This window comes from Neurospora tetraspora, assembly GCF_033439725.1.
Source record: "Neurospora tetraspora strain CBS 560.94 chromosome Unknown B0H65scaffold_7, whole genome shotgun sequence".
NCBI lineage: Eukaryota > Fungi > Ascomycota > Sordariomycetes > Sordariales > Sordariaceae > Neurospora > Neurospora tetraspora.
Genome location: NW_026944389.1, coordinates 2,968,600 through 2,994,491, shown reverse-complemented (window position 1 = coordinate 2,994,491; position 25,892 = coordinate 2,968,600). Strand labels below are relative to the sequence as shown.

At 51.5% G+C, this 25,892-nt stretch overlaps 9 protein-coding genes across 9 annotated transcripts; 4 read left to right on the top strand and 5 right to left on the bottom strand.

Annotated features, from left to right (window-relative positions):
- Positions 1-2,721: 2,721 nt before the first annotated feature.
- B0H65DRAFT_476565 (uncharacterized protein) lies at positions 2,722-3,078 on the top strand. Its single transcript, XM_062827372.1, has one exon. It carries the CDS (start codon positions 2,765-2,767, stop codon positions 2,993-2,995), a length of 231 nt encoding a protein of 76 aa, XP_062678807.1. The 5' UTR covers positions 2,722-2,764; the 3' UTR covers positions 2,996-3,078.
- Positions 3,079-3,892: 814 nt separating this feature from the next.
- B0H65DRAFT_408145 (heterokaryon incompatibility protein-domain-containing protein) lies at positions 3,893-5,501 on the bottom strand (the record flags this gene model as incomplete). The annotated part of the gene is made up of 3 exons (XM_062823820.1): positions 3,893-4,618; positions 4,674-5,222; positions 5,286-5,501. Coding segments are annotated over 3 exons (1,491 nt in total), but the record flags the coding sequence as incomplete, so codon positions are not given.
- Positions 5,502-9,711: 4,210 nt separating this feature from the next.
- B0H65DRAFT_511647 (P-loop containing nucleoside triphosphate hydrolase protein) lies at positions 9,712-12,251 on the bottom strand (the record flags this gene model as incomplete). The annotated part of the gene is given in 9 exon segments (XM_062828503.1): positions 9,712-9,979; positions 10,183-10,264; positions 10,319-10,485; positions 10,495-10,562; positions 10,572-10,688; positions 10,698-10,805; positions 10,815-11,690; positions 11,706-11,779; positions 11,789-12,251. Coding segments are annotated over 9 exon segments (2,223 nt in total).
- Positions 12,204-13,736, top strand: B0H65DRAFT_476539 (uncharacterized protein). Its single transcript, XM_062827371.1, is given in 5 exon segments — positions 12,204-12,677; positions 12,696-12,698; positions 12,717-13,453; positions 13,471-13,503; positions 13,694-13,736. The coding sequence occupies 3 exon segments, from the start codon at positions 12,627-12,629 to the stop codon at positions 13,332-13,334; spliced, it is 672 nt and encodes a 223-aa protein (XP_062678804.1). The 5' UTR covers positions 12,204-12,626; the 3' UTR covers positions 13,335-13,453; positions 13,471-13,503; positions 13,694-13,736.
- Positions 13,737-14,131: 395 nt separating this feature from the next.
- B0H65DRAFT_300918 (uncharacterized protein) lies at positions 14,132-14,632 on the top strand. The gene has a single exon (XM_062823140.1). It carries the CDS (start codon positions 14,231-14,233, stop codon positions 14,534-14,536), a length of 306 nt encoding a protein of 101 aa, XP_062678803.1. The 5' UTR covers positions 14,132-14,230; the 3' UTR covers positions 14,537-14,632.
- A 541-nt stretch (positions 14,633-15,173) lies between these two features.
- Positions 15,174-16,154, top strand: B0H65DRAFT_476537 (uncharacterized protein; the record flags this gene model as incomplete). Its single annotated transcript, XM_062827370.1, has 1 exon — positions 15,174-16,154. A coding segment is annotated over exon 1 (450 nt), but the record flags the coding sequence as incomplete, so codon positions are not given.
- A 4,777-nt stretch (positions 16,155-20,931) lies between these two features.
- Positions 20,932-21,727, bottom strand: B0H65DRAFT_476530 (uncharacterized protein). The gene has a single exon (XM_062827369.1). It carries the CDS (start codon positions 21,585-21,587, stop codon positions 21,207-21,209), a length of 381 nt encoding a protein of 126 aa, XP_062678801.1. The 5' UTR covers positions 21,588-21,727; the 3' UTR covers positions 20,932-21,206.
- Positions 21,728-22,741: 1,014 nt separating this feature from the next.
- B0H65DRAFT_511644 (uncharacterized protein) lies at positions 22,742-23,658 on the bottom strand (the record flags this gene model as incomplete). Its single annotated transcript, XM_062828502.1, is given in 3 exon segments — positions 22,742-23,013; positions 23,048-23,570; positions 23,590-23,658. 3 exon segments carry the CDS (start codon positions 23,656-23,658, stop codon positions 22,742-22,744), a joined length of 864 nt encoding a protein of 287 aa, XP_062678800.1.
- A 1,861-nt stretch (positions 23,659-25,519) lies between these two features.
- Positions 25,520-25,848, bottom strand: B0H65DRAFT_445622 (uncharacterized protein; the record flags this gene model as incomplete). The annotated part of the gene is given in 2 exon segments (XM_062825755.1): positions 25,520-25,818; positions 25,836-25,848. The coding sequence occupies 2 exon segments, from the start codon at positions 25,846-25,848 to the stop codon at positions 25,520-25,522; spliced, it is 312 nt and encodes a 103-aa protein (XP_062678799.1).
- Between the last annotated feature and the right edge of the window lie 44 nt (positions 25,849-25,892).

Here is a 25,892-nt window from a genome sequence, read left to right as displayed (position 1 = left end):
CTCAGCCAAAAACGCCGCCGCCGTTTCTAGAACCGTTTTCATTGCCTTCGTTTACCCCTGACACCTACTCTATATACTTAGTACTTCTAACTGGGAGGTGTGGTTGGCTTTTGGGAGGTGTGGTTGGCTTTGGTGAACAGTTTTCGTACGTATATCCCTTCAGGCGAGTCAGAAGGGCCTCAAGATATATATTGCGTCTTTACCCTCAGGTTCCCGACCGAACTAAACAAGTACACTTTTGTCCCATTCTCATTGCATTCACTATATATCCATTCTTCCCAGTTGATTCTACTATATGAATTACAGCTCCTACGTTGTGAGGGTTGCGTTGGTTTTCATATGAAACCCTCCTTCCGAGTTTTCTAATAGATTTGATATGGACTGCTTTCGCCTCAAAGAACAACCCTGCAATTGATGTGCAAAAGCAGATGATATTATTCCTGTGTAAAGCGTGATGATTCGGGAAAGATTGAGAAGAGTGTAAGCCGCGCGCAGATGGATTGATGTAATCCATCTGGGCGGACTCACTTCCCTATCTTATCCTTATCTCATCGCTCAATTGCTGTTTGTGATGCACTATACATATATGAAAATAATCCGTATCAGGCTCTCATTCGGTCACCATCTCCTGGTCTGGTCTCTGCCGCACGTCAAACCCCGCATCCACGACATAATATCGACCATCTGGGGCCCGAAAAGATTGACCGGAAGCTTGAGCACAAAGAGAGGCATTGTTGCTAGAGCCCTCCGCGCCTGCCAGAACATACGAGAAGGTTCTGTCACTTTTGAATGCTGCAAATACATTCTGCGTGATATTGCCATTGCAGTTCCTCCAGCATTGCTATTGAAATGTATGACGACTAGGGGGGTTTCTAATACGATAGGAAGTAATAGGGAGTAAACAATAAAGATTGGGGAGTAAACCAAGATCAATTCTTGCAGGAGGAAAGATTGTGAAAGGCTGACTCGAGGTGGAGTTGTCCTCCAAGCCTGCCTCTTAGGATGCAAGGCTGAGTAGCTTAACAACCGCCCCATGCCCATTTATTGCCGCCATATCCAGCACTGTCAATCCATTCTGATCTTTAGCACCTAGGTCAACCTTGCCAGTATCGAGAAGCAGCTTAATAACCGCCTCACGCCCATAATTCGCCGCCCAATGTAGCGCTGTCCATCCATCCTTATCCTTAAGATCTGCGTCAACCTTGCTGGTATCGAGAAGCAGCTTAACAACCGCCTCATGCCCATTCTTCGCCGCCATATGCAGTGCTGTCCATCCATCCCTATCCTTAAGATCTGCGTCAACCTTGCCAGTATCGAGAAGCAGTTTAACAACCGCCTCACGCCTATACGCTACCGCCAAATGTAGCGCTGTCCGTCCATCCTTCTCCTTAAGATCTGCGTCAACCTTGCTGGTATCGAGAAGCAGCTTAACAACCGCCTCATGCCCATTCTCTGCCGCCATATGCAGCGCTGTCTGTCCATTCTTATTCTTAGGATCTGCGTCAACCTTGCCGGTATCAAGAAGCAGCTTAACAACTGCCTTATGCCCATTCTTCGCTGCCATATGCAGCGCTGTCCGTCCATCCTTATCCTTAGGATCTGCGTCAACCTTGCCGGTATCGAGAAGCAGCTTAACAACCGCCTCATGCCCATTCTTTGCCGCCATATGTAGCGCTGTCCGTCCATCCTTATCCTTAGGATCTGCGTCAACCTTGCCAGTATCGAGAAGCAGCTTAACAACCGCCTCATGCCTATACGTTGCCGCCAAATGCAGCGCTGTTCGTCCAGCCCCATCCTTAAGATCTGCGTCAACCTTGCTAGTATCGAGAAGCAGCTTAACAACCGCCCCATGGCCCTTCTCTGCCGCCATATGCAGCGCTGTCCGTCCATCCTTATCCTTAGGATCTGCGTCAACCTTGCCGGTATCGAGAAGCAGCTTAACAACCGCCTTATGCCCCTTCTCTGCCGCCCTATATAGCGCTGTCCGTCCATCCTTATCCTTAGGATCTGCGTCAACCTTGCCAGTATCGAGAAGTAGCTTAACAACCGCCCCATGCCCATTCTTCGCCGCTATATGCAGCGCTGTCCGTCCATCCTTATCCTTAGGATCTGCGTCAACCTTGCCAGTATCGAGAAGCAGCTTAATAACTGCCTCATGCCCATTCTCTGCCCCCATATACAGCACTGTCCGTCCATTCTTATCCTTAGGATCTGCGTCAACCTTGCCAGTATCGAGAAGCAGCTTAACAACCGCCTCATGCCCATTCTTTGCCGCCATATATAGCGCTGTCCGTCCATCCCAATCCTTATGATCTGCGTCAACCCTGCCTGTATCGAGAAGCAGCTTAACAACTGCCTCATGCCCATTCTCTGCCGCCCTATATAGCGCTGTCCATCCATACCGGTCCTTAGGATCTGCATCAACCTTGCCAGTATTGAGAAGCAGCTTAACAACTGCCTCATGCCCCTTCTCTGCCGCCCTATATAGCGCTGTCTGTCCACTCTCATCCTGAGCATCTGCGTCAACCTTGCCAGTATCGAGAAGCAGCTTAACAACCGCCTCATGCCCCTTCTGTACCGCCATATGTAGCGCTGTCTGTCCAGCCCAAATCTGAACATTTGTGTCAACTTTGCCAGTATCGAGAAGTAGCTTAATAACTGCTTCATGACCATTATTTGCCGCCATATGTAGCGCTGTCTCATACCGGTCCTTAGAATTTACGTCAACTTTGCCGGTATCGAGAAGCAGCTTAACAACCGCCCCATGGCCCTTCTCTGCCGCCATATGCAGTGCTGTCTGTCCATCCTTATCCTTAGAATCTGCGTCAACCTTGCCGGTATCGAGAAGCAGCTTAACAACTGCCTCATGCCCATTCTCCGCTGCCATATGCAGCGCTGTCCGTCCATCCTTATCCTTAGGATCTGCGTCAACCTTGCCAGTATCGAGAAGCAGTTTAACAACCGCCTCACGCCTATACGCTACCGCCAAATGTAGCGCTGTCCGTCCATTCTTCTCTTTAAGGTCTGCGTCAACCTTGCCGGTATCGAGAAGCAGCTTAACAACCGCCTCATACCCATTCTCTGCCGCTATATGCAGCGCTGTCCGTTTATACCCGTCTTGAGCATCTGCGTCAACCTTGCCAGTATCCAGAAGCAGCTTAATAACTGCCTCCTGCCCCTTCTCTGCCGCCATATACAGCGTTGTCTGTCCATTCTCATCCTTAGCACCTGCATTAACCTTGCCGGTATCGAGAAGTAGCTGAACGACTACCTCATGCCCAGTTATTGCCGCTTGATGCAGCGCTGTCTGTCCATTCTCATCCTTAGCACCTGCGTCAACCTTGCCAGTATCGAAAAGCATCTTAACGATCGCTTTATAGCCTTTTTGCTCCGCAAGCCACAGCGCCGTCCGTAGCTCCTCCCTATGCAAGTTGACCTTGCCAGTGTCGAGAAGCAATTTAACGACCGTCTCATGCCTGTTTCCTGCCGCCAAGCATAGAAGCGTCCATTGGCCCTTGTCCTCAATAAGTTGATTTACCATTGTTTCCTTTGCATCTTCCTTTTCTGAATCCTCGGGCCCTAGGCAAGTCTTTTTTAGGTTGCTCATACTCCTCAATGCCCTCTCAAGAACCGCCGTTTCTTCCCGAAGATTCTTCACTGCAACTCCATACTGTTTGACCTCTTGTAATGCCAATCTGACATTCCGTATTTTAGTCGCCATATTTCGACAACCTTCCAACCCTGTCTTTGAATGCTCTGGAATGCTTGCAAAGTAGTCGTGGTTGTTTTTATCTTGCTGCTTGCTTGGATCTATATCCCAATCCCAGATAAGTTGAAAATTATGTGGAAAGACCGTTATCGATTGTTTGATATCTCCGGTCGTAGCTTGTGGATCGCCTGCTGGGGAAACTGCAATCATGATAACCGCCCAGTGATCGTTGTATGGCCTAAGGATCGTGGGTCTCGACGCTCCTTGAAGAAGGCAGACGACATCTCCTTTTTGGACGGATTTTACCGTGGTCGGGAGGGTCCAGCAAAAGCCCCATGCTTCCTTCACGCAAATATAGCTGGGGGCATTCCTCCAAGTAATGGCCATATCTTGTCTGTCTTCCCAAATAGCATTTCTCTTGACTGAGGACACTTCGCCAAGAATGCAGCCCTTGCCCTCAATGACGGCAATCTCCTTATCGTCCGAAAGGCCGTTTACAGAGACCAATTCAGATAGGACGACGTGGATGAGTTTTTTAAAGAGTTGTTTCCACGAAATCTTGTAGTCGGCAAATAATCCTGCTGCGGTTGGATTATCAGAGCTCATACCAAGTAAGGCATATACTTTATCGAGACGTTTCGTAGCTTTGCGGGTGTGGTACATCTCTATCAGTTCACTCAGAGGGCGTATGTTAAGAGAAAAGTTGTCTGACTGACTAGTCGCGTATTTGGGCCGGAAGATTGCGCCCCTTATGAGGTAGGTTACCGAAAGGATTTGAGCCCGCAGGTCTGCGGGGAGTTCATTGGACAGGTTCAATGCTTTCAGGCCTGAACAGAATGCAAATCCGTCAACCTCAGCAGAACCACACTTGATCAGGATATGGCGAGCCGCGGCAACTTCCTGAAGCACCTGCATCAATCTATTAGTTTCCTTGGTCATAATACTTTGACATCGGTTCCCTTACCCAGATGCGCTGAAACCACGGTCGTTGAAGCAGTGTAAGGATTCCCGCTTTATTGTCTAATCGTCTTGTAGACAGCTCGGCTGCGATGCGTATTTCTTCGGGTGCTTGGTCGCGCTTGGCTGCGATGCGTATTTCTTCAAGCGCTTGGTCGCTACCGGCTGCCTCCTCTCCAAGCCAAACAATTACGCGACTTGCTTTAGCGTAGATCTTCGCCATAGATTGAACTTGGTGTCCTTTTTCTTCTTCGTCATCTTGGTTGATGCAAATGGCATCTATCCATATAGTTCGTTCAATGGAGTGATCTCGAAGATGTAACAGCGCTGCGTGAAGGTTTTCTCCGACGGGCAAGTCACACCCGTTTATAGAGATGGAACAAGGCTTGGCCTCGGAGCCCCACACGTAGGATAAGGCCTCGTACGGACGAGTGCCTTTTGAGTCCAATCTGGTGCAGAAGAGCCGACAGTGTATTGCGGCGTCCTCGTTTTCAGACGGCAATAGTTGAAGCAAGCGAATATGGCCACGTGACATAGGAACCTTGTAATACAGATTCTTTACAGGGTGTTAGCATTATTCTGAATGTCGTAGGGAGAAAAGAAGTAAGCCTACTTCCACCTGCTTCGGGCTTTGGACGCCGGCGGACGTCTCTGTATCGGCGGACGTCTCTGTATCGGCGGAACCGGTAGCTGGAGCGGCTGGGAGCCCGGGGGCGGGCATACGGGTAGCGGACATAGCGGTGGCGGCGGAGATTTGTTGCAAAGGTGCAGGGCGAGACTGCTCTTGGCCCTTATCATCTTCCCAACCCTCCGTATTGTGCAGTCGTTGAGACATCGTAGCTTTAGGGAACGAAGGTCTTGAGCGAGGCGACGTAGATGAGGCATTTGAGGATGATCGTGTTGTCCTGGAGGCAGCGAATGCTATACAGTTGACGATCAATGGATTTAGTTTGTAAAAATGCTTAATATTCCTCTATCCTGCCCCCAAGGACAAAATAAAAAGAAACTAGAGCACTACGTTTTCTCAAGGCTATGGTGGAGCACGAGGCGTCGTGTTGAGTCTGTTTCTGTTTCACCATGTTAGGCATAAGATGGCTGGCAGCTCCCTCCCAACTATATGCCAATGGCCCAAAGGACATTTCTTTTCTAGAGGCTGGGCATTCTGGACCTAGAGACTTCAGGGCGCCAATCAATAACTCGACTTGGGCGAGGGTCGTAGCTTTCTGTCATGGGGTCTACAGGGTTGGCAATAGTGTACCAGTAGCGGCCTGGTAGCTTGCTCCACTTATGGGGCCGTGGCGCGGGTAGGGCTCAGCTTTTCAGCTTTTCCCAAATGTCACCGAGCGACGTGGTCACGAGAGACAAAGCTGAAAACGTTGATTCCAGGTCTATAGTAGAATCACAAGATAACTCTCGCCTCTCCCTTGTTACGATCCAATCAGAAGCCCCTTATGTAAGCTAGATAGATTGACCAATAAGGGACAACCCGTACCTAGGGTCCCGGTGTCCCGAGAATACGGGACACCGGGACCAGGTTACATTGGGTGTCCCGTGGTCCCGAGATCGCGGGACTACGGGACGGGTTTGAAGACCAGTATATAAGAAGGCCGCTTCCCGGCCTTCGTTATTCTGGCTCTTCAGCAAGCAACTAGCTTTCACAATCAACCAGTACCTTTTGGCTACTGCTACCGTTATCCTTATTCCCAGCGATATACTCCTGTGCTTGTAACGGTTCGTCACATCCCTGCGGTATCGGGATGTCTTCTTTAGGGGCCCATCGCTCAGCCCACTCAGCCTTCGCCCGGCCGCTGACCGGGGACGGCTGTAGTTGTCTACCTCCCCTTCTACCCCGTAACTCTGCTGCCACCCAGGCCGGCGTCCCTCTAACGAAGGCTGCCGCCGGTGAGCGGGCGAGTCGCTCCTCGAACGCCCTAACCCTCTTGTTGAGGTAGAGGTCGAGGGGTGGACAGAAGGTCTCCGTTTCCACACTAAACGTAGACGCGGCCTTGTAAGCGCCAGAGACTACCTTTAGGCAGTTAGTCTGGGTCGTTGCAAGAGCCTTCGCGAGACCGCGTGGTTCCCCAAGCGGCTCTGTTGGCGTGTGATACGCTGACGCTCCGTAGGCTACTGCCGCACGAATTGCCTTTGTATACACTTCTCTTGCTCGGACAAGGCTACAACCCCACGTCTTCGCCGCGATGCGTGTGAGTGCGAAGATCTGTGTTGACATTTTCTTCTTTACCGCCTGAAGGTGTGCTCGGTAGGTCAGTTTGCGGTCCAGCCATACCCCTAGGAACCGCGCTGACTCCGTGGGGGCCAACTGGTGTCCCCCCAAGTCGACGGTCTCGGTTCGTGGCTGTCGGGTTTTGGTGAAGTGGATGAGCTCGGACTTGCCAGCCTCAACTTCTTTAGCTTTAGTTATTTATTCATTTGTTGTCACAGGGTTAGGCTGTGTCTTGTGCCAGCGCACAGCAGCTTCTGAGACTGCTGTCGCTGTCAGCTGATTGGCCAGAGCGTGCCTGCCGCGGACCCATTGGGCCCACCAGCGGCCGCCTGTGACGGCTGGCACCAGCTGGGCTGTCACATGTGCCGTCATGGGTCCCATTCACGGGTATGGTTCATGGTGCAGGTTCTGGGCTTGGCTCTGGCTGCCTCCCGCGGCCTGGGTATAAAACCCAGCTCTGGCATCGACCTTCCCTTTTGGGATTTCTTCCCCTCTTCAACTTCTTGTCTTCAGTCCATGTTAGTCAAATAGTATCATCATCACCGTTTGGCTGCGCCGTGACACCGCCCTCATAAGGCTAGTCTTCTGGGCACTCGTCTGCACTCTCCCTCTTTCTCCTTCGCGCAATTACGCATATTCACATCTACCATCGACCCTTTGCCCGTGATATTTGTACCCAACTACGCGATACGGAACTACGTGAGCTGGTGCATCGTGATAGAGCCCAGACTTTTGGAAAAAGAAAACATACAGCACTTGGGATTCACTGGTCGTCACCGACCCAACTACTAGTCAGGCGATTGGTAAGATTGTATGTCTGTCAAAGGTGGAAGGATATGAACCGAGTCTTTTGATCACATGGTAAAGTCAAAAAACGGGACGACGACCTCCTGTATCAATATGCTTAATTCCCGTCAAGAACGGAGGAATTAGGGTGAGTGTAGAGCTGACGCTGAAAGGTTCAATATAATTGGGCAGATTACAAGACGAATTGACCGTTCTAAAATTGCGTCTCCGGCAGGGTTCGGTCCAGATCCCACACGATCCACGCTGCAAGACGTCCACCACAACCTAGTGAACAAGAATAATAGAGACACCGATTCTTCGCATGCGACTAGCCTGCCAATCTGTTTCAGTCGTCAGAATTTATCCCGACAAAGAATCTCTCGGCAACGAACAAGACAAGAGGAGACCGGCCGGTTCTCTTTATCGCAACATTCCGTTGAAAGAAACACCGTCCACTTTAAGGAGAGGAGGATCAACAAATGGTTATGGTAACACTGGTTACGGCAACGACTGGGTTGTTAGCACTGACAGTTTAAGCTCTACTTCGATTTGCAGGTTCCAATTAGACTTTGCAGCTGTCATGGGACTGGCGCCTGTGGCTGAAATGCCTAGCAGTCTTGCCAGGCGAGTGCTCCACTCTTGCGGCAGGCAACACTGGCCTGTGCGTGCGCAGGCCCCTTCTTTAGGACAGCCGGCCAGACTGCCCAGAGGGCGCCCTTTTCTCCCCTTCTCTCTTCATAGAACCTTATCGATTCCTTTGGCCAGCATCTGTGTCAACTATGCTGCACCCCTTACATTTGACCCTACCACGTGATTAAAAGACCCGTTTCATATCCTTCCCACTCCCATAGACAAGCAGACATATCGGAACATTATCTATGAGAGTAGTTTTTTTTTACAGGAGTTTGGATGACTCGGGCAAAAACGCCGCCGTTTCTCGAAACGTTTCCATCACCTTGACACTCGCCAAGCCCAGCTGAGGCCATGAAGTGGGCTAGGCATACATTATCTTGGCTGCCTCATCGTCAACCTTCACAAACCCGAAGCAGATCCTTGGCTACTTGTTGCAGGAACTTGTAAAGTCACTACATTGCGTAACAGCTAAGTCACCTTATGTTACGAACTATAAGCGAAGGACACGGGCCATCGGTACATCGCAGCCACGTGAAGGCTGGGCAGTGTAACCACGACAGGGAAGGAAGGGCTCATAGGTGGACGCAGGCTCACAGGGATAAGCTGGGCTCACAAAGATGAGCCAGACTTGAGAATGAGCCAAGGAAACCTCAGCAGCAAGACTCAGATTGTCAGATAGTTCGGCAGTAGTCAACTGATCATCATCACCGAGACTAGTATACGCAATCAGACTTGTTGTGAACCCTTTGGCTTCACCGAACGACATCTGATAGTTCAACTACCTTCAGCTATCTCACTTAAGCAGATCAGACTGCCGTTCGTCACACCTTACTACAACGCAATTCCAACATCATGTTCAGCCTTCCGTCGATTCAGATGGCTTAGTTCTCGTAGGGGTTCTGCGTATCTTATCTCGTAAGTTATTTCAAATATTTGAGCGTCTCCTCCACAACGACGTCTCAGTCGCGGCTGAGGAACCTAATTGTAAATGTTAGCAAACTTAACTATTAGTTCTTATAGGAAGAGGCTACCTTTTGCAAGTTGTAAAGATGCTATATTCTTTGCGACAAGGAGAGATTTCGCGTGGGACGAGCCTAAGGCTGCTGAATAACCAGACAGCGCTCGCTGATACATCGTTTCAGCCTCCTTTAGCCGACCCTGAGTCTTATAGAGGTTGCCCAAGTTGTGAACTATATCGAGAGTTGACGTATGATCCAGTCCAAGCGCCTTCTTGTAGCCTTCTAGCGCCAGCTGATATAGCATTTCAGCCTCAGTTAGCCGGCCCTGAAGCTCAAAGAGGTTGCCCAAGTTGTGAATTGTAATGAGAGTCGACGTATGATCCAGTCCGAGCGCCTTCTTGTAACCTGGAAGTCACGGCTGTCCAATCTATCATCATATGAGCCTAGCTACTCCATTCCGACACAGTAGCCAAGCACGACAACGTGTCAGGATGCTCAGGCCCAAGGACTCGCTGCCGAGCCTCAACACAGTCTTGCATCAACGCTAGGGCATCTTCATGTCGACCTTGACTATTCCACGTGAAAGCAAGGTTGGCCATGCTCGTTAGCGCGTCGGGATGATCGGCCCCGAGCTTCGCCTTGCGAGTCTCCATCACCTGCACCTCTAGCTTCTCGGCCAGATCACGTGCACGTTCAAGTCTACCATCCCATCTGTTACTGCATATAAGGATGTCATCTCTTTCGTCCCATGTAGACTAGCTTCCTTTCTCTTCATCTTTAGTTATTTATCCATTTGCACCCAACTACGCGATACGGAACTACGTGAGCTGGTGCATCGTGACAACAGCAAGAAGAATTAAGATGAGCCTAGCTATTCCATTTGTCACAGGATTACCTGTGACTGTGCCTGGCACATGCACGACTCCCGCCATGGGCGGTCGAGCCTTGTGCTGCCAGTGGGTCTAGTGTGGGTCTGGCTCTGAGCATGGCTCAGCCCTACCCTATATCACCAGATCGTACACACTCCTCCCTCCCTTTCTCTTCTCGTACAACTACGCATATCCAATCTATCCCCTACCCTTCGCCTTGCCCCGTGATACCATTCCGACACAGTAGCCAAGGACGACAGCGTATCAGGATGCTCAGGCCCAAGGACTCGCTGCCGAGTCTCAACACAGTCTTGCATCAACGCTAGGGCATCTTCATGTCGACCTTGACTATTCCACGTGAAAGCAAGGTTGCCCATGCTCTTCAGCGTGTCGGGATGATCGGCCCCGAGCTTCGCCTTGCTCATCTCCATCACCTGCACAAACAGCTTCTCGGCTTCGTCCCACCGGCCCTGGTTCCAAAACGTCGACGCCAGGTTGGCCATGCTCGTCAGCGTGTCGGGATGATCGGCCCCGAGCTTCGCCTTGCTCGTCTCCATCACCTGCACAAACAGCTTCTCGGCCTCCTTCCATAGTCCTCTATCTCGAAATACTAATGCAAGCAATGAGGTGCTCGAGAGAGTCGCCACATCGTCCTTTCCCAACCTCCTCTCGCGTACCTTCCTCGCCTTGCCCAGCATCTGCTGTGCATCTTCATATCTCCCTTGTGACCACGCGTACCATCCTCCGTTGTGTAAAAGAATCGCCCATGACTCGACCGTATTTTCGCTAGGTCGATAATCCGAGGCCACTCGGGCGTGCGCAAAGAGGGTCCGACACATGGCCCAGTTCTCGAACTGGCCCGTTGGGAATGAAGCTGCCATCCGCTCGATGTACTGCTGCCTGAACGTCTCCTCCTGCCCAAACATTTCTAGCCACCTCCTAGTCGACAGCTGCACGAGCCCGTGCATCTCAAATTTGTCCTCTGTCTCGTCCGCGGTGATGAGACAGTAGTCCCTTAGCATCGCCGCATCATCTTCGAAGCTAGCATCGTCTGAGTCACTGTCCGTGCTCTGGCTGCTATCGTCCGACTCCACGTCTGCGGCGTCGTCTAGACCTATTGCCTGCATTCCGTCCTGGGCAATTCTGGAAGGGTTTAGCACCCATCCAGGGATGCCTTGTCGGTCAAAGAAGCTCATAAGCGACAGCAGATTCGCCGCAGAGGGCCGCTTGGACCGGATGTGGTCAAAGGATATCTGCCACGTCGTAAGTATCGCGTTAGACGCCCCTCCGTCCCGCCGCAGGTCCCCACCATCATATTGCAGAAGCTTTCTCCGATTCCGCTCGCTCTCTCGGAACTCGTCTAGGTACTTCTTGGGCGAGCTCCGTGGCGACATTCTCTGAATGTAGGCCGCCGCCTGGCTGATGGCAAGCGGCACAAGGTCGAGCGCCCGCACGAGATCCACCGCCATATCAGTATCCGAGAGCGATCCCAGCTTCTTCTCCAGGAGCAACAGAGCATCACTCTGCGCCATTGGCCCGATCTCGATTGTATTCTTGTACCCCCCTACTAGCTTAGAAGCTAGATCCTTATCACGTGTTGTGACGAGAAGAGACCCGTTTGGGCTCTGCGGAAGATAGTCAGCTAGCGGACGTCGTTCAGGGTTACTGCCAGCGTCGAAGAACACGTCGCGGTCGTCAGCACTGTCAAGGACCATAACCCACTTGCCGTTCCGTTCGTTGCCCAGCCAGCCGTAGACAAGCTGTGGGATGTTGGCCTTGGAGTCGTTCCGGCCGGGCAGCTCGGCGGCGTCGGCAATCGCCCGGAAGCCCTCATCGACCCGCGCCTGCGTGCCGGCATGGACCCAGAACACCCACGTGTCTGGGTGCCGCGCGGCGGTCCGGTGGGCGAACTCGATGGCTAGCTGCGACTTGCCGACACCGCCCAGGCCTACGAGTGCAACCCGAGCAGCCGGCTCCGAACATCGCTGGTCGATCTGGTCGAGAATGTCTCCGCGGTTGACGAAGTCGGGGTCGCGGGAGAAGGGGATGGTCGCGGACGGTGGCGGAGACTGCGAAGAGTCGGAAACCCTAGCAGAGGCGACATACCTCTCCATAACCGCCTTCGCTACCGACGCCGCGGTTGCCGCAGCATAATTCTGCCATCCTTTGTTTTTGTGGCTATCGGCATAGTCACACACGCCTTTAATCACGATGCATGGCACCTCATCCCATACGCCTGCTCCTTCCATCTCGAAAGCAATAACCCCGACCTGCTTGGCGATCTGATCACGGTGCTTGCCAGACCGAATAACACTGTCTCCAGATCCGATCGCACCAATGAAGAAGAAGACACCCTCAGAATCCGAGTCGGCATTGTAGTCGTTTGAGGCTGAATCCAAATGTTCCCTCCGTATCAAGCGGTTTGTGTCACATTTCAGCTCTTTGCATGACAACCTAAGAGACTCATCGCAAGTGGGATCCGAGTTGTCATGACAGTCTTCGCACGTTCTGCACCCGGAATCAGGAGCATGCTTGTGTCGGTAGCAGGCATCGAATAGGAGGTCGTTGGCTGCTCCTAGGTACTTGTAGCTGGTATGCCTGCCTCTTCGCTTCCGTTTGGCTATTTCTTCGCTCTTCGTCTGAAGAGCTTTGAGGAAGTCACCCGCCCGTTTCTCGATATGTTCGCAGTCGATGTCCGTATCAAGCTTGACCAGGATGTTGCGAATGATCTTGTCTGGTCTTCCAAGACTGTCATGAGGGTTGTCTTTGCGATCGAAGCGATCCGGAAGCGCTCTTCCAAGGTCATACTGGACCACGAGGTTGCTTATGATTACGTTGCCGAGGACAATGGGGTCCCTTTCCGGTCCTGCGAATGGGACCGCCCCGCAAATGCCCACCAAAAGGGCCAGCGACACTCGCGGATAGCTCGATCGAAGACTTGCAGCTGCGCTGGCGGCGCTTGCTTTTCCCATGTTGGGCAGAAGGACAAGGACGACATTGCACTTCCCCATCCGGCCTGTCGTGTATATATTCGGGTCTCGGTCGACTTTGCCGTACTGATCGCCGTCTTCGTCCCACAGCTTATCGATAAGGAGGCATACGGCGTCGAATTCGAGACGGAGCGCGCATATTATCGCAACTTCGAAGTCGCTGCGCCTGTTGGGACGGGTGAAGCCATCAGGCCGTTGACTCGATGATGCATCCATGGGCTGCTATTACTGCGTTCTTTGCACGAGACATCGTGAGAACATTCACCAATGGAATGAACCTCGTTTTGAATCAGTCGTTCTCCATCTATGGCTAATTCTCATTCAAGTAGGATTTATCCCAGGCTGTACTGGCCAATTACGTGGTTTGCTAGGTGTGCTAAGCATGTTGAGGCATTAGTCTGAAGGCCCTTCTCAAGATATAATTGGCCGTACAGCGCGGGGATAAATCGTTTCGATGGAAACGTGCGGTAGCTCATAACGGAGTGGGGCTGCGGCTGTGTCTTAGGCGCTTAACAACGGCAAGTCATGGGGCCTGGTTTTGATGCCTAATACACCTTGGAACGCACGTTTTGCTCTCTCCTTTTTCATCTAAGAACGCATCTTGCGCATCATCAACAGTGCTATGTCCAATGTATATGACTAAATGCAAGTTTCTTTATCTAATTTGTCCTCCGCGATGAATCTGCTTGAGCAGGGATTCTTAAATGTTCGCAGCATTACAACCCGTCCCCATTCTAGGAACGACCTGGACGGGAATAAGAAACCCAACGCCTCATTAAATGAGGAGATGCACGTGTTGGCATGGAAATCCTGGAGTAAGGCTCTGGAATGGTGTTGGTCCATTTCTTCTGTGAGCCCGACTTCCAGCTGAAAAGAATCCCGCAAGAAATGTCCCCCTTCCTCATTTGCTTCGCAACCCTTCAGGCATTCTGTCGGCGGCGATTGCCTCTCATGCCTACTGTGTTCAGTTCTTAGATCACAAACTACCATGGCGAACACGATCTATAATGGCGCAATTAGCGGAGAAAGCTTCGTGGTCGGGCCTCAGGTCAGTCACGGCGGTATTATGAACATTCACTTCACCACCGGGCATCTCGAGGCTAATGCCAGGCGTTGAGGCTCTGCTGAGCCTTGCGACCCTGACCCTGGACTGTGGGCGATGTCCGTGTGACATCAGCTCCCCCTTCTTCAAAGCTCACCCCGAGCCGAACATGCGTCAGCTTTTGTCGATAGGATTCCGTGGAGGGTCAGTTCGTTGGGACGTTGGGGTCTCCTGGTTTGTTTGGGTGCCTGGTGTGGAAGGCAATGACTTCTGCTTTTACTTCATCAGTGAAGAAACGGGATCCAAGCAACCATTCAAGTCCATCTTGTACAATTCCCTTATGCTAGGTCATCTTCGGCAAAAATAGATAGAGCCCCCGTTCCAGCCATGGCACTGTCATCAGCATCGTCTATATACTCAAAAGCAATGGACTGTACAATCGTATGTTCCACCGAGGTGCTGACTTCGTTGTATCGTTTCAGTTTACTAAAATGTACTCTTCGTAGATGTGCAGCGGCGTTATAGTATGCCCCGTATTGTTACGATCCAATAAGGGATCACTTATGTAAGCAGCTAAATAGACCAATCAGAAGGACGCCGTGGTACCGGCGCCGCTGCTGCGGCGCCGTATAAGCGGCGACCGGGGCGCCGCAGAGCCGCAACCTCAATATCGGCGCGGCGGCCCTCATCTGAAAGACCTGTATAAAAGAAGGCCCCCCGGCCTTCTTCTTATACTGGGCTCTTCAGCAAGCAATAGCTTTCACAATCGATCAGTACCTTTTGGCTACTACTACCGTTATTCCTACTCCCAGCGATATACTCCTGTGCTTGTAACGGTTCGTCACACGTTGCTTGCTCATCAGTTTGCACACTAGTATTCTGGGATTTGCTGCTGCACCCAAAACGTCTCCTCAAACAATCAAGTTTCCTCAAAACCTCATTACCTTACCTCTTCACCGTCACCATGTCCGGAAAACCTACTGGTAACCCTGCTGCTGGAGGACCCGACACTGGAGCTGGTCTCCCGGGCACCGCGGCCAGAAACCCTAGCCCTAGCACTGATACCATGACCGGTATTGTGGACGACGACGGCAGAGAAGTCAAGGCAGCCGAGCTTCTCGCCAGAGAGAATGCTCAAACCCGCAGGACTACCCTTGTCCCCGCCATCACCAACGAGACCAACGATACTGAGCTTCGCGACATCATCAACCTGCTTCGCACTAAGATCAGCGACCTCGAGGCTGCTTCTGTTCATCCAACCGCAGTCTCCCCCGCTATGAGAAGCACCATCAAGCTCAACCCTCCCCCCAAATTCGATGGCACCAGGAAGGAGGACCTTCAGGGATTTCTCACCCAGGTCCGCGCCAACCTCGCTTTTACCAAAGTCGTGGACCCTATCCAGCAAGTCCTGTACGCCTCGTCATTTCTCACTGGCAAGGCTCTCGAATGGTTCCAGCCCACCCAAGCGGACTACCTCGGCCACAACATTTGGACTGAGATGCACATTGAGATCCAGAAGATCTTCAACGACTTCGAATACTTCGAAAGCTCCATCAACCAGGTCTTTGGTCTCGCCGACAAGGTCCGCCAGGCTGAGACCAAGCTAAACGAGCTTCGTCAAACCAAGTCAGCCGCCTCTTACGCGGCTGAGTTCAGACAGCTTGCCTTCCGCGTCGATTGGAATGACGAAGGTCTCAAGTATCAGTTCTACCGTAGTCTGAAGAGCGACGTCAAGGACGAGCTCATCAAGATTGACCGCAAGTCAAAGAGCCTCGACGAATACATGAACGAGGCCATCGTCATCGATAACCGCCTTTTCGAACGCAAGAAAGAGAAAGGCGCTGGTGACAGCCGTCCTCGCGCCCCCGCCAACACTGGCTACAAGTATCAGCGCGGAGGCAACAGCTACAGCAACAAGACGCGCAGCACCGCGTACGGCACTCACTCGGGCCCTATGGACGTGGATACCGTTGAGAACCGCAAGAACGGCGGCGGCCCCAGCAAGGATAAGAAATGCTTCAAGTGCGATAAGCCAGGACACTTCGCCCGCGACTGTCGCAGTGGCGGCAATAACAACAACAATCGCCAGGGAAGCTGGAAGCCAGTTCCCACTCACTCCACCAACTCGGTCAGCAAGGATAGAGGTAAAAGTAAGGGAAGGGAAGTCGACAATGTCGAGATTGACCACGACTTCGCCAATGCCCTCGCTGCCCTCGTTGACGACGAGCCACCCCGCACTATTTGCATAGTCGACTACGAAAACGAACCCACCGACGACTATATGTCGATCGAGCAGTATGACCAGTACGAACAGTTCGAGCGTAACCAGTATGACAGCGAGAGTGACCACGAGGAGTACATCCGGAACGGTGATCTCGACAAAGAAAACCACCCTCCTCGCAGCCACTCCGTGCCACCTGGACCGCGCACGCCACTCGCAATTATCTCTGAAGAACGCGAGGAATGGCCACTCGCCACAATCGAACGCGTGGAACCAACAATTCACACCGATCTGTCTGACGCCATGAGATCTGGATCAGACACTGACACCACGGATCACATGGATCGTATGGAGGAACTCCAGGCAGAACTCGACCGTATCAACCACTTGGCGGACATCGAACGATCCAGAATCAAGGAACTAGAGATCCAGCAGGTGGCCTACAACCGACAACGCCGTCACGTTCATCGAGAAGACAGACAAGCCTATGAAGGCGCCTTCAACGAGTCCCAGAAACGACCTGAAGAACTCATCGCCTTCATACAAGCCGCTTTGCAGGGACTTAAGAAGAAGATCACTCGAGACAGCAAATGGACCCACAAGTTTAATTTGGACGAGAAGTACAACCGCCAGATCCAGACAGAATTCTATGCGCGTCCCATCGACGATGACTCCTTCATCGAGCCATACCCTCCACGACAATCATTCCAGTCCATTGGAGTGACCGCGTTCGAGGCCAATGTCTACACTGTGTGTGATCGCCCTTGGTTACCCCAAGCAGGAGATCACCCCCAGGTTCACCCAGGCCACCCATCTCATGGGAAGATTGCTTGGATCCAGTGTTTGTATGACGCTTGCCCATGGCACTTGTCGTATAAGATGGAACACGACCACTTTCCCCAACGTATTTGGGAAAACGATGTCCCAGTACCAGTACGAGCCGCCTATCATAAAGACTCTATTAGCATGTGGGACACTTGTACACCCCGCAAACGCGATGGAGGTAGCCGACTTATGAGACTCGTCTTGAAGGATGGGTATACGCGTGAATGCATGGAATCTCCCCTACACCAGATACCAGGATTGTTGCAGAATCAATTGCGCAGTCCACATGGCCGACAAAGCACAGCAATGGCACTCAAGACAAGCCATACGTGAAGAAAGGGCATTCCAGCGCACTCAGCGTAAGGAGGAAACAGCAGCAGCAGCAGCTTCTAGCACCAGCGAGACGGCCAGTGGATCTTCGCCGAAATCGAAGTCCTAGAGGAAACGCCGTGCTCGCGGTGGCCGCAGAAGACAGGGAAATGGCGCCAGCTCCTCGCGAGAGGACCACGAGTAGCTGATCCGCCACAAGTCCTCGAGATAAATCGAGATGAGGACTCGATTTATCAGGTCCAGATGGACTTGGACCAAGCCATTCCAAGGAAAGGCAATGGCCATGATTGACTCAGGATCGTCAATCAACCTTATTACACCCCAGGTCGTGAACGACTGGAAGATTCCATGGGTCTATAAGAAACGACCCTATCAGAGTGTACACATTTGAAGGAAAGAGCCCAAGCTACGAGCAGGGCCAAGTGTTGCGAGAAACAACACCATTGAAGGTCACGATCAATGGAGACGTACAAGAGATTGTCTTCGACATCACCCCCATTGGCAAACACGACGCCATTCTGGGCAGACCTTGGTTGAGAAAGTTCAACCCAGATATCGACTGGAGCAGCGGCCGCATCAGGGACCGAAAGAAGTCGCTCCCTGAAGCTCCAGACGTTGAAGTCTCAGTCACTGATAGAAAGGATTGGCACCCTTCGTCACACGAGACCCCGCCACCATCAGAACCATCGAGAATGGTCATGTTCATTAGCAACTTTGAGGCGGAATCACCACCTCCGAAACCACCGCCCAAAGACAGCAGGGACAAGGATAAGCTCAGAGGCGTTCCCTTGCAGTATCGAGGATACAAAATCTTCAGGGAATCGTCTGAATGTACCTTGCCAGCACACGGTCCTTGGGACCACGAGATACCCTTGAAAGAAGGCGCCAAACCTAAATATCAAAAGATCTACCAGTTCAACGCTGCTCAGATGAAGGCGCTCAAGGAGTATGTGGATGAGAGGCTCAAGCTGGGCCACATCCGTGAATCCCAGTCACCCTACGGTTCCCCTATTCTCTTTGTACCAAAGAAGGATGGAGAACTTCGTCTCGTTATTGACTACCGGCATCTCAACAACGACACCATCAAGAACCGATATCCTTTGCCGTTGATCCAAGAGATGCGAGACAGACTTGGAAAAGCCACGATATTTTCCAAATTTGATCTCACCTCAGCCTTCTCCCAGATTCGTATGAAGAAAGGAGAAGAGTGGAAGACAGCGTTCAGGACACCACTAGGGCATTACGAATACCGCATCATGCCCCAGGGCCTAACCAACGCACCTGCTTCCTTCCAAGCCAGAATCGACGCTGTGCTTAGACAATTCGCAGGCGAATTTGTGATGGCTTACATTGACGACATCATTGTGTTCTCTGAGACAGAGGAAGAACATCAGAAACACGTTCACAAGGTCCTCGCTGCGCTTGAAAAAGCAGGACTCTCAGTCAACCCCAAGAAGAGTGAATTCCATGTCAGTCAAGTGGACTTCCTGGGATATCGTATTTCCCCAGGCCAAATCCGCATGGATCCCTCTAAGATCAAGGACGTCGCCGAATGGCCAGCGCCCACTTCAGTAACCGGCGTCAGAGGATTCCTGGGATTTGTCAACTTCTACCGACGCTTCATCAAGGGATTCGGAGGCATAGCCAAGCCACTCAACGATTTGACCAAGAAAGACACCGTATTCGTATGGTCAAAGGAGTGCGACGATGCCTTCAACACCCTGAAGCAGATGATCATGGACGACCCGATTCTCATTCTCCCCGATCCCGATAAAGAATTTGAGGTTGAAACCGACGCATCTGACTGGGCAATGGGTGGCCAACTTGGTCAACGAGATGACCAGGGAAGATTGCACCCCATTGCATTCTACTCGAAGGCATTCAGAGGACCTGAGCTCAACTACCCGACACACGACAAAGAGCTCATGTCCATCATCTGGGCATTTAAAGAATGGAAACCATGGTTGAGTGGCACAAAGTACGAAGTCAAGGTCTACTCCGACCACAAGAACTTGACGTACTTCACCACGAGTAAAGAACTCAACCAGAGGCAAACCCGTTGGTCAGAATTCCTGTCGCAATTCAACTTCCACATCCATTACCGTAAGGGATCTGAGAACGCACGGGCCGACGCCCTGAGCAGACGAGAAGACCTTCGAGCCAAAACCGAAGGCACGGCCTCACCAGCCTTATTCAAAACCAACAATGATGGTTCCCTAGCGCACAAGCCACTACCCATTCACGACCTCGACGAGGATGAACTCGACATCTACAACATCAACATTGCCAGGGTGGATCCACGACTGGATCCAACGAATCACCGAGGCACAACATGAAGTAGATGACGAGGAAGTCCAAAAACATCTGTCAACCTCGATCGAGCCGTGGCTTCATAAAGGCAAGCTGTGGGTACCCCCGTCATTGCAGAAAGAGCTGGTGAAAGATATTCATGAGTCCCCTGAAGAAGGAGGACACGCTGGCATCGCACGCACGATAGCCAGGGTACAGGAGACATTCGGATTCGCTAAGATGAAGGATGTCGTTACAGAGGTTCTGCACGACTGTGAAATCTGTCACAAAACCAAAGCCAATAGGCACAAGCCTTATGGCTTACTCGAGCCACTCCCAGTGTCAGAAGCGCCATGGCAATCAGTAACTATGGACTTCATCACGAAGCTCCCCATGTCACGAGACCCAGCCACTGGCATCGAGTATGACAGCATCATGGTTGTTGTCGACAGATTCACGAAGTTCGCCTACTTCTTACCGTTCAGGGAAGATACCAATGCGGAACAACTCGGACATATCTTCATGCGGTACATTACCTCCAATCATGGCTGGCCAAAGGAACTCGTGACAGACAGGGACAAGCTTTTCTCGTCACGATACTGGCAAGCATTCATGAACAAACTTGGCGTGAAGCACAAGATGTCCACCGCATACCATGCTAGGACGGACGGGCAAACAGAACGAATGAACCAGGTCTTGGAAGCATACCTGCGAGCGTACGTCAATTACGAGCAGGACAACTGGACAGAGCTACTACCCACTGCTCAAATGTCATACAACAGCTCCAAGACCGAGACCACGAAGGTCACACCATTCTTCGCCAACTACGGTTATGAGATGAGCTCCCGTAGGGGTTGGGATTCAGAGACGGTCGTACCCAGGGCCCACATCAGGGCAGAACGACTTACCGAAATGCACCAAGCCCTGAGAGACGAGCTCACCTTTGTTCGCGAAAGAATGAATCGATATTACGACCGCACGAGGTCGTCGGCGCCGACCTTCAGGAGGGGAGACAAAGTCTACCTACTTCGCCGTAATATCAAGACCAAACGGCCCAGTAACAAGCTTGACTACAAGAAACTGGGACCATTCAAGGTAATCGAGAAAGTCAGCACCAGCAATTACCGACTCGAGCTTCCCAAGGGCATGCGACAATGGCCCACCTTCCACGTCTCACTGCTGGAACCAGCACCAAAGAACGCGAAAATCGACAACCGCATAGAAACATGGAACGACGGGGACGAGTTCTTGATAGAGGCTATCTTGGACTCCAAGATTAATAACAACACTGGTGAAATCGAGTACCTGATCAAATAGCAAGGCTATGGCCATGAAAGCAATACTTGGGAACCACCCGGAAACCTCGTCAACCTTAAGGATAAGATCGCGAGCTTTCACCGACGATTTCCTGACCGGCCTCAGCCAGACGAGCTAAGGAATCAGGAGACATCGCCTCCAGCTCTCGTACCCAATCAGGCTCCTCAGAACCGTCAGCGGCGAAGACGTCGCCAGTAGGCGTATCACCCACAGCAGGAGCACTACCCCCACCCTCCTGCTCACGAAGGTCATTTTCAAACTCCAACATACCCCTATTGAATAAAGAATCTTGTTTCCGCTGCATATGAAGCTTCTGCTTACGAAGACGAACCACTTTCGACTGGATCTCAAGAGCCTGTTTCATCAACTTCCCCTCCTCCTCCTCGATACGACGAATCTCGCGGAGCGTAACGGTCACTACGATCATTAGCAACATCCCAGCAGGGATCAGACATAGCACTCACGCTTGTTGCCAACATCAATACCGTCATAGCGACCCTTACGGCGAACACATTCGCTACACGAGTTAGACTTCGCAGGGTCCATAATACAAGACCGATTGTTGCGATGACAGAATGAGCAAGGCATATCTGATGCTTGACCGAGAACTTCGATGGTATCAGCAAGAGCTCTGGCCGCCGCGTTTCGGCGTAGGGAGCGCTCGGAAGGACGACGGGACATCTTTGATGACGAAGGAAGAAGAAGACTTACCGAGAGCAAAGATAAGAAGAGGGCAACGCACGATTATGAGGAACGACAAGAAAACAGGGAGAAGGGAGCAGGCAGGCAATAAGGTCACAACCAACAAGTGTCGTTGTCACCCAAGCATCAAGACCGAATAAGTGTTACCATGTATCATAGGGTTACATCGTGGCTTCGAGGACAAAGCCACAAGAGAGGGGGCATCGTGTTACGATCCAATAAGGGATCACTTATGTAAGCAGTTAGGTAGACCAATCAGGGCCGCGCCGGGCGCCGGCGCCGTGAGTAAAAGGCGCCGCGGCCACGGCGCAGCGGCGCACACTGAAGGACCAGTATATAAAGAAGGCCTTCCCAGGCCTTCTGTCTACTGGGCTCTTCAGCAAGCAATAGCTTTCACAATCAATCAGTACCTTTTGGCTACTACTACCGTTATTCCTATTCCCAGCGATATACTCCTGTGCTTGTAACGGTTCGTAACAATTGCCCATCACTGTAACTTGTGTGCGTTCAAATGAACAGAGTCGGACATGTGGTGCTCGGATTGCCGTCCATTCGTTTCCTGTATATCCGCGATGAGCCAATGCGCATAATTGCTCTCTAGTTGCCCTCTCTCATGTCGGACCCCCTTATGACTTATCACCCGCTCAGCCCAAGCATCTTCAAAGGTAAAGCTGACAGGAAGCTGTATCTTTGACCACTCCAAGAAATCCTACGCGATGAAATCCCATTTCGTTCTTCGTCTGTGACTACCTCTAGATATCCTGAATCCATCCCAGAGATACACTCGTTTGCCGATGCCGCATCTTCCACTCCTGGGTCACGACCTTGCAATTTCGCCCCCCGGCGAACATAGGATGTTTGTTCCTTCGGTAAGTAAGCCCGCTGGGCTCACTCATACTTGCCTAGGACAGGGGCAGGTCCAACATCCGCCCCCCAAGAAAACTTCAGTTTTCCAGAACCATCTTCGCTTCGTTTGACGCGGATACACCTGGTAGCCCTCTGCCTCACGCCGGGCGGATGACGTTCCCTACAAGAACATGCTCCTCTAGCGACCCCTTCATGCTCATACCCATGGTAGAAGAGACCATATAGGCAGTACTCAAAGCCGATCTTTCCCTCCCTTTGAAATTTGTCCCAGTCTTCGATGCAGCACTCGTGGGCTCTCTGATGGAACGTGATAAGTGCCAAAAGAACCCATTCGTAATCCGACTCGTTCGCAATTGAAGGCCATAGAAGCTCTGCCCATACTGTCCAGTACAAATCCATCAAGAGCTGTGCAGTTCCGCCTCCGCTGTGTAAGCGCGTCCTCCTCTCCCCACTTGTATTCATATGTGTCGCCCTGCTCGTCTTGCTTCACGCGTTTCTCTGCAACATCGAGATCATCATCCACATCCATGTTCTCTGTGGGCCTGCTCCGCTTGCGACCGTGCTCCTTCCCATTCGTTATTCCCGCAACCTTCCCCATCATCTTTCCCTTCGCATCCTCCAGCGCTTTCCCCACCGCGCGACTGAGCTGGACCACCTCCGCAAGGATCAAAACCTTCTCCTCCTCGACAAGTTGCAAGACCGCAGACTGAATATCACGAACCTTAGCAACCAGCGTGGTCTCAGGGTTGCTCAGTACTTTTTCGACGTTTGATGGCTTTGGGCTACGAGCTGCGCAGCTGGAGCATGTTGAGGTGCCCTCTGAAGTCTGAGTCTGGGTCTTACTTGAGCTCTGCCAGGTCGGATTGGACGGCTTTGAGGTCTGAAGCGAGACAGTAAAGGAGTTGCTTAATTTCTGATAGCTCGGTGTTGGAGGCCATTTTGGGTGGCGTGGTTGAATGATTGTTCGGGCCTGGTGAGGGGTCGAGGATCGGTGACGTCGGCGAGGTGAGGCCGTGTAATAGACGGGCTGCTACGAACGGCACCGGCGGTTGAATGTGGTCGGAATGCCTTCGTTGGACTTCCAAACTCTGAAAAGAAGAGCGGCTACGGAAATGACTTGCAAATAAATGACGAAGAAGGTGCTGTGGTATAAAGATAAGCAGGCGGATTGAGGAGGGAAGTGCTGAAGTGAACGAGGAAGGGAGCCGCTGCGGGAGGCCAGACCTTGCAGTTGTTCCCCACAGTAGGCGCCAAGGTCGCTTCATATGCAGCACCTGGGGAGCAAAGGGCAACAAAGCCAAGCCGCAAATAATTGTGCGGAGACTTGAGAAAACTCAATGCGCCTTCGAAAAAGAAAGAAACAAATAATAGCGTTTTGTCAAAGAGGGAGGGAAATGGCCAAAAATTTAAATATTAAAAAAAAAAAAAAGACATACAACACCAGGGATTCGCTGGTCGTCACCGACCCAACTACTAGTCTGGCCCTCACTGGCTTATCTATGGGAGAGCGGACGGGATCCCGAGTTTTCCGGTGGGTATGGTCGTATGTGATTGTTTTTAGCTGTAAAATGCCTCAAGTATTCGTACTTCTGCTACTAAAATGTTGAGAGGACTCGTTGATTAGCCTCCCCATGGTCAGGGACACTACTCTTTCTCTGGTCAGGACATCATAGTCCAAATACAATATGTCGAGCAGATGGTACCCTTGGCTCTCTTTCCCTGTTCACATCTTTTCGAAGTCCACTGCTCTGCTGCAGTGTCTTGAATATGTTGTGGTATAACTCTTCGGCACTGATCGAACGTACAAAGAAGGTCGAATCTCCCGGTAATTGTGTTCTACGTATAAGGACATGGAGTGTACGAGATGAAAGTTTTCCTGGCCGAGCGAAGGGAACCATGCCTCCAGTAGACGTGAAATCGAAAGATGACTTGAGGTGTGCTACGTACGAAATAAGGATAAGCCTGAACATTGGAAACAGAAGAGCAAAAAGAAGATAAAGAGAAGAACAGCAACGGCAAGAACTAAGAAAAAGAAGCACAACAGTAAAGAATATGCTAACCAATCGGAATAACTCAGGAACGTTGCGCCCACATATTCAGCTTTCAGTCCATCGCATCACGCCCTTTAATGTAAGCACCCCAGCCAATCTCCAGTCTGCAACTTGTACGTCCTCTTGCCCGCCGTTGCTTTGACGAATCTCCCCAGATTTTTCAAGGATATATCGCGAGCCCCACAACATCTAGGTATTCTCAAGCTATTCTCGACCGCCTCGGCTGTACCAGATCCCTTCTCATTTGCCAACCCCCGCGAAGGATGCCGTCGTTCTGGACGGTGCCACGAGATGGTGTATCATCGCTCATGCTTTCTGTCGTCGACACTGTGAAGACCAAGCATTGTATCCGTCATTCTGTTCGCATGACCTTTCGACTTGGCTGCTCTTGGGACGTACTCCCACTCGTAACAACCGAGCCTCTGGTGTCCCTCCGTTTTCTTTTTGCGGCATCTGATTCCATTAAGTCAAAAGTGAACCGGACTTCCATATTGACTGGCTCGTCCTGGAATATACCTCCGTAACCGGGAATCTCCATTTGGCTCCAGACTGAGTTGATCCAAAAGTCCATTGGTGGCTCATCCACTTCTTGTAGGGTGTGGCTCAATGCATCGTCTGCCTCGGTCTGAACCTGGGCTCCATCGGGGGCTTTTGTACCACTCAGACCATCGACTGATCCTGCCTCTTCATCGTCGCAGGCTCTCGTTAGAGGTACACGCATGTTGTTATCGTCATCCACCAACAGCTTCTAGAATCGTTGAAGATCCTCCGTTTGACGGCGCTCGTTTTCTTGTCGAGCCATATCTATGCGATTAGGCACTGGATCGAGATCACTAGTGTCAATCTTTCGGGCCATCTCGCCTGGTCCTGAAGGTCCAGAAGTACTACCGACAATCGTGTAGTCAGACTGGGTCTTTGTTGAATGTCCGTCCTCGATGGCTGCTTGGCTTCCGTCGACGGAATGTTTGCTGCCGGCATTCGGTTCCTCGGATGAATCATCTTCATCTAAGTCAGATGTGTCCCAGCCCTCAAGCTCGGCGAGTTGGTCTAGATAATCATAATACTTTTCATCGTCATGTGACGAACCGTTACAAGCACAGGAGTATATCGCTGGGATAATA

What these genes read in the sequence shown, in the direction of transcription:
- B0H65DRAFT_476565 (XM_062827372.1), top strand. Translation starts at nt 2,765, where the DNA reads ATGGCCCTTCTCTGCCGCCATATGCAGTGCTGTCTGTCCATCCTTATC.
- B0H65DRAFT_476530 (XM_062827369.1), bottom strand. Translation starts at nt 21,587, where the DNA reads ATGTTGCTAATGATCGTAGTGACCGTTACGCTCCGCGAGATTCGTCGT.
- B0H65DRAFT_300918 (XM_062823140.1), top strand. Translation starts at nt 14,231, where the DNA reads ATGCCAGGCGTTGAGGCTCTGCTGAGCCTTGCGACCCTGACCCTGGAC.
- B0H65DRAFT_476539 (XM_062827371.1), top strand. Translation starts at nt 12,627, where the DNA reads ATGACAGTCTTCGCACGTTCTGCACCCGGAATCAGGAGCATGCTTGTG.